Source organism: Mya arenaria, chromosome 14 (genome assembly GCF_026914265.1).
Source record: "Mya arenaria isolate MELC-2E11 chromosome 14, ASM2691426v1".
NCBI classification, from domain to species: domain Eukaryota; kingdom Metazoa; phylum Mollusca; class Bivalvia; order Myida; family Myidae; genus Mya; species Mya arenaria.
The window spans coordinates 57,136,540-57,143,952 of NC_069135.1; the positions used below are offsets into that span (position 1 = coordinate 57,136,540).

General features: G+C 32.2%; 1 protein-coding gene across 2 annotated transcripts; it reads left to right on the plus strand.

Moving 5' to 3' along the window:
* Window positions 1-498: 498 nt before the first annotated feature.
* Window positions 499-7,413, plus strand: LOC128217324 (uncharacterized). 2 transcript variants are annotated; one of them, XM_052924407.1, is made up of 7 exons: window positions 499-567; window positions 1,621-2,353; window positions 4,684-4,749; window positions 5,245-5,334; window positions 5,933-5,977; window positions 6,333-6,352; window positions 6,892-7,413. In XM_052924407.1, the coding sequence occupies exons 2-7, from the start codon at window positions 1,624-1,626 to the stop codon at window positions 7,072-7,074; spliced, it is 1,134 nt and encodes a 377-aa protein (XP_052780367.1). In that variant the 5' UTR covers window positions 499-567; window positions 1,621-1,623; the 3' UTR covers window positions 7,075-7,413. The 2 variants fall into 2 exon arrangements, with proteins under 2 accessions (XP_052780367.1, XP_052780368.1); XM_052924408.1 differs by having other exon boundaries at window positions 524-591.

A 7,413-nucleotide genomic window follows, 5' to 3' on the forward strand; every position in this document is an offset into this window, starting at 1 on the left:
GATGCTCCAACACCAAGACAATATACAAGGCATATTCCAAATCAAACACACATGATGCTCCGACATAAGGGCAATACACAGTTGTTACATTGCTTAGGATTAACAAGCTATACATTTCTTTAACCAGGTACTAAGTATTCATACAAGTCCCGTATAACAGAATTTGGGTGAAAGTGACTTGCTATCGAAATTATTTTATGATAGTTACGATTAACTTTAAAAACGCCTAGACATTAAATGCAACGCAACTATAATGGAACATGATCAATTCAATTTGAATAACATACAACCACAATGTTGGATCTGTTATTTAAATTTGTATGAAAAGCTTATCAAAACACCGCAAACAAAGTAAATCCATTTGAATATTTAGTTTAAAACCTAAACAGGTTATTGATTTACCACTTTTATAATGTGTTTGATTAAACCGCCGTCACAGAGTAGATGTGATTTATATATTGCTACCCATAGTAGATTATCGATAAAGTTGAGTTGAGGTTTAAAGCCGTCCTTCTGCACTTAACCAATTTCTATTGAATTCGGAATGATAATTGACAAAGTGTGCAGGTAATAAGGATTTCCGATATAAACGTATGTTGCATTTTGTTTTGTATTTTGTTTCAGTAATGTTTAAATGTTATAAGTATTAATTTTCCAAAATAAATTAACCTGTAGTGTCTCAAGCGTTTTGCACGTTTAATTGGTGAATGCATACTTTTAACTTTTTAACGGCAGCATAGGGTTTAAGATTATATTTTGTCGAGTGACAATATAATTATACTGATTCAACTTTTTTAAATCAACAATGGCAGACTGTCTATTCACGAAAATAATTGTACGGTAGGTGTGAACAGTTTTGTCATCTCATTATACACAATAACACCATTTTGTACAATTATTAAAGTGTCTAAAACTAGAAGATGCACCTTCATTCTTCCAAAATGGCATGTGAATAAAATGGGAGTAATTGCAAAGCTTAATAACTCCGTGGCAATTTTTCAATCTATAATTCTCCCCCCCCCCCCTCCCCCTTACTTTGACCTTACGACTGATCCGATCAACAAGTGATCGATGGCATAGGGGTTGATTTTTCCCTTGGCCATGACTTAATAACTAGTTCTCAGAAGTAAGAAGGGCTTAATTTTGTCATACCCACGACTTGGTAATCTCTAAGTCGCGGCCATGACGTACCGTGTTGTGGGAACGAGTTAGTAAATCGTTGAATTATGACACGAGATTACTAAATCGTAGGAACTAGGTAGAAAGCCGTGGCCATGTCACACTAAGTCGTGGAAACGAGATAAATATATATTTCACAAATGTCACATCTATGCCATCGAAGTTTGATGTGAAAATGGAGGAATGTCCTTTATATCGTTGCCTTTTAGTTGCAATAATGACCTATTAAGCACTCAAATTGATTTGTCCTGTGGATAATGTAAATGATGTCTGTCATTTTTATCTTTCATTTGAAAAACTTCTATAGCATTTATATTAACAAAATATGCTAATTATAACATCTGAAGTATACGCCAAATTATCGAGGGGTTATTTAGTATTTATGTTATTTGCTCTTTTGACCATTCTTATGACAAACTTCTTTTACGTTTGTATTTACAGAATATGCTTTTTGTAAATTCTGACGTATACGCCCATTTGAGGCCGCGAAATGTTGATCGGAAGGAACGTCATCCTGGTGCACGCGAACGGAATTCTAACAAGCGCCAACGTTTGCAAGACAAACGTAAAATACCACCAGAGAATGCTCCGAGGTCACGGGCAACAGAACCTCAGTTTCACCCAACTTACAGTCATGACTCAGCAGTGAAGGATTTCGGTCGACATGAGACCTTTTCTGAGCAGAACGAACAACAGAAAGTGACGTCATATTATCAGGAACTCTCAACTATTGAGGCTATCCGAAAAAGTATTGATAAAACCTCACGCGCAAAGTCTGCACCATCAGCTAATATTCCAAACTGGATGCTTAATTTAGACATTAATCTTGATGTTTCTTCAGTTGATATAATTCCACCATATGATGACGGTGTAACGTTAAAATCTCGGGCGTCCGAGACATTTTCCGAGCGCGCCTCTTTAACATTTGAAAATAATTCAGAAGACAATATTGACAACTTAAGTGATTCTGAAAAAGATTATCTAGAGTCAGTCCCAAACGAAAACATACACCAAGAAAAGGCTAAAAGTGTTCCAATCCCCGATAACAAAAAAAGAGAAGTTTACGCTGACACCTCAGTTTGCCCAAAACAGAACAAGAGTGCTCGCCCCTTATCAAATACGTTCAGAATAGCGACACCATTTTCCGCTGGGTGGACAAACACGGAAGATACAGGTATATTGTTTTCTTATTAAAATACAGACCCGATGTTGAAACACGTATATCAAGTGCAATATATTCCGTAATTTAAGATTCGGTTGCCGGAATTCAACAATACCTTATACACAGTATACCTTCATGCTACTTAAGAGAATTAAACAATATTTACAGAAATTAATAATAAGTTCGTTTTGTACAGAAGCTTGCTTCTATCTCCAAGACTAAATTACACGACAGAAGAGTTATTATTGTGTAAATCATTACTTATGGCAGGCTTGCAGAAGATATGCTAGAACGAAGGAGGTCTCTATCCAGTAATCAGGGTTTTATAAAAGAAATGGCTTAACTGTATATTAGATATGACCCATATCATACACATATATGTATTTTTAACTCAAATACTCTGTAAATCTTGTCCCATAGCAGACACGCTGAGGCTTGTATAAAGTATTTGTCAGACCTGACCCATATTATACGTACGTCAATAAGTACTTGATCTTATATGTAACCTCGTTCCGGACAGTTCCACCCGACTCGACTATCTATCAAACTTGTTTCAAAGGAGTTTGCTTATCTTTGATCATCAACTTGGTTTGTAAATTCCAAATATTAACACTAAATTTCTAACAACGAATATTCAATGTTTATACCAGACATGACTTATATTGAAACCAGACTTATGCTACATATACCCATCATTTCAGAAGTATTTGTTGTAGATTATTACCTTCAAGTATATATGAATACACGATACAGTACAAGTATTAAAAGAAATATGTTGCAGTTTTAATACAAAAATGGGAATTTAATTCACTAGTGCTCACTATTTAATGCATTTATTAAATATTTGATTCTGTAGTCTGGAGTTTTTGATACCCAACCATATTTATATTGTCGACAGACTTTGTGCAACAATATATAAAACTATTTATTATTGTAGGTATATACTTACAATGTTTAACCACAACTAAGAAAGCGCTTGCGCTTTTATCATTAAAGTTGTCAATCTCGTATACAATAGATTTCCTTATATTTACAAACTGGGTATTAAAATGTTTGTATTTTTATCAATGTTATCAATTATTCAAACTGAATAAACTGACTTCCATCAAACAGCTTTTCAATATTTATCTCTCATTTTTATTAAAACAAACACTTTTGTGAGCTATCAGCAGCAAACTATTGACGTTTCAAAAGTTTGCCATGTTTGTATTTAGCAAAAGTGTTATCACCAGTTTTTAATTAATTTCGCTCCATTAGAATTATCGTGGCAGCGAACGCCAAAAGTATTACAATATGGCTGACGATAAATACAAAAGTATCGACTTGTATTTGAAAAGACTTGGGCCAACAGTTTCTGTTAAAGGGATTTCGATTGAACAAATTGTGGATTAAATTTTAAAATATTTGCTACAGATGTCCATGCATGAATAAAACTTAAATTTATTAATGAAACGTGCTGACATTCTTCAAAGAAAATGCTTATTACGTTTTGCTTTTTAAAAAAGGATTACGCAAATGGCTCAATTGAATGTTATGAATAGATGAGACTTCTGAAAACGATGTGCATATGTTAATTTTTTTGTTATAAACGTTTAAAACTTGTGTGTTTTTATTTTATGTTATTGTGGTTTTTGAACATCATGGATGAATTCGATTTGCTGTTCAGTAAGAAATGTTGATAACAATTTTCCTTGATTTTTAAAATAAAAATAAAAATGGTAATATAATCATCAAAACAATTGTTTTAAAATTTATTTGCTCGTTTTCACTTTCTGTTATAATTAAATTAATTCGTTTACCTTTTTATTCTTGAATTATTCTTTTCTTATTAATCATTCAAGTAAGGTAATTCATTTACGTCTTTATTTCTACAATGATTTTCTACTTATTTAATTAATATATCAATTTATGTATTCATTAACCTCTTTATTTCTTCATTAACGTTCTTTTTATCTCATGCGAGGGCAAACGATAAAAGTCAATGCTGTAGATTAATCAAATCACTCAAAACAAGACAGAAATACATCAACATTTAAAAAAATGTTTTAGCGCAGATACTCATCAATACTAATTATGTAGCAGAAAACATGTGTAATACAACAACAATTAATTTAATGTCGCAAATATGTGTTTAAATATTGAGCTTCATTCAGACGCTTGAAATTATATTTGTCTACAAAATATCATTGAGTTCGTTTACCTTTCTTGGCATGCGCTGTTACCAAGGCGATTAAAGATGGTGTCGATGCAACAGAGTGGAATAATAATATATGACAAGTCCATTTAATAACATGTTCCTACCAATTGAATACACCTGCTATGATATAGATTAACTTTTTAAGGTCCGCGTCGTTACCAAGGCGATAAGAAGGTGATGTCTATGCAACAAGGTGGAATCAGGAGTACCCGTATGTAGCTATTTTCAGATGATTAACATATTTAAACAAGACAGAGCCTCATTCGTGTACCAAAGTCATACCATATTATAACATTATTCTGATTTGATACGGTTTACAATTGAAACATCACGAATTTGCAAATAGAGCCCGGTGAACATAAATGGGAAATTTTGATTCCTGGTTATCCCATATTAATTAGGTATTATTTGAAAAGGCTTAATGTGTAGACGAAGAAAATTTAAATAATGAGCCGATGGACATATTATACAAACGCTGTTAGGTCCCGAAACATTGAAAAATCGCTCAATGCACTTCCGATTTCTGTTAAAAAATACATCTGCATTAGCTATATATGCAATATATGTTATTGAACGAGAATATCATGTTTCATTACTCCTGTAACAGCTCTAGTTCAGTGTTTCAATTTTATATTTGAGTTTTGATTATTTTATTGTTTGGGCTTTTTTAATGTCATGTAATGTATTGTTTCTTTATTTATTTCAGCTATGCAGCCGAAATCTAAGAAATATATTAACCAGATGTTAACTTTCCACCATATGAAACACCATGAAAAGAAAATAAGGCTGGCAAAACGTAAGCAAACCAATTGTAAAAAAGTGAAAATACTCAGTGGCGAACATACCGTATTGTAGCAACATAAATAAAATGATAATTACTATTGCTTCTGCAGACGAGCAGAATCAAGAACCATTATATTAAGTTAGTTAACTCAAATCATTATTAATATATTTGACAACGGCAATTACAATAACAGTTTAGTGTTCGAAATTAGCTTTTGTTCAATTGAATGGCAGTATTTATACAAGAGGAAATTGGGTAAATCAGCAATTAGCCGTTATTGATTTTACTCAGCTAAATCGGAAGATTTAAATAGAGTCATGATAAGTTAAACTAGAATCGTAAACACCAAGCTGGTTAAAGGGTTGTAAAATGTATTTACCGAAATAAATAGGTCAAACTACATAATAATTAACTTTAACTATTACTTTACTACAATTTGATCGCTTTTATATAAGTGAGTTTCTTTATCTATGTTTCAAGTTTAGACAGTATGCATGTGTTCACACTTCGTTTTCATATTGTTTTATAGCAGCATGAAAATTTTGAATTTGTAAGATTTGTAAAAGTTTTCATTTGTTATTTGACCATGGCATTTCCATTTTATACACAGCCGCCATTGACAGCAAGATGCCGAACACCTTTAAATATGCATTAGGTAGGTATGTTTTCACGAAGTTCCATGCAATAACAAGTGCAGTTGATTTGCTATGTCAACTTTTGAAATATAACTTAAGGACCCAATAAAACCGGTTTTCAATGAACTGTGTATTAGAAATTGTTTCTAATTTCAAACAGATATAACTCGTACCTATAACCATTATTAGTCTTTTTAAACTGTTACACAAACTTAAAACAAGGCATGAACTTACTTACATTACAAAACTTTCGTATAGCATATATATACATAATAATAGATGAACTCTCTTCTAAACAAAATATTAAATACTTCCCTGTTGATCCTCCCCCTAATGCCCTTCGGTGCTTTGATTTTCGTGATGTCTCTTTTTCAGACCGGAAGCGTTTGGTTGATGTAAGTTTAAGATGAGATTATTAACAGCAAATAAGTTTTTGTTTGATATACAATTCAGGGATTTTTTATTACATTCAGTTACCGGTCAATTTCACAAGTAATTGTGAACATTTCATTCGGTTCATATTCAAGGCCAAATAAACTACTTGTGTACATGTCATTGATATAAGCTATTATACATTGGCTCTTCAAGAACCTAAAAGACTTGTTTATGATTTATTTTTCGTTCAGAGAATTTAACCAAAATTCTTATCTCATGGAAATTGTGAGGAATTCTGCTTTAAAACTCCATATAATAAGTGTATTATGCCCCAAAAGAAATTAAAATCAAATTATTTTGAGCGTAATTCTACTTTGTTGTTTTATCTTTAGCAACGGATTAGCGACTCTTGGATGTTTTTTATGAATTCCACTAATATTTTTTCAGCCTTCATATTTTAGCTGGCTTTCAAGAACCTTTGTTAAAATGAGATTATCATAAAACCAAAATGAAATCAAAACATCTGTAAGGCAATTCTACTTTGTTTTTATTTCCTTAGCAACGGATAAGCGACTCTTGGAGCATGTCAAGCAATTCTCCTACGCCAATGACTCAGAGAAGAATCCATAATGACAAGAACATGACGTCAACCGATTCGCAAAATGTGACGACACGAAGAAATATATCAAATGAAGACACAAGCGAACCAAAATCAACTAAATACGTTGTAAAGAACAGATAGCATTTGTGACATTAATTTTAATTAAAAAACTGTAAACCATCGCGACATTAGATAAAGTAACGATTTTCTAGAGAATGCTTTTGAACACAACAATATTAAAAACACTTTTTTATATTGAGGTGCATACCAATGGGAAATATGAAACAAATATTGCAAAGGTCCATTATTTATATCACGCAATCCGATTGGCTATATCATTCTGAGATCCAATTAAGATCAATATTGAATACTAGCCCTGAACAGCGTGTTTGATTGTTGTTGTTTTTATTTATGGTTATGTCCCTGTATTCGTCAATTAAGTATTTATATTCAAGTCATTAATATTGCTTTTTAAGTTTG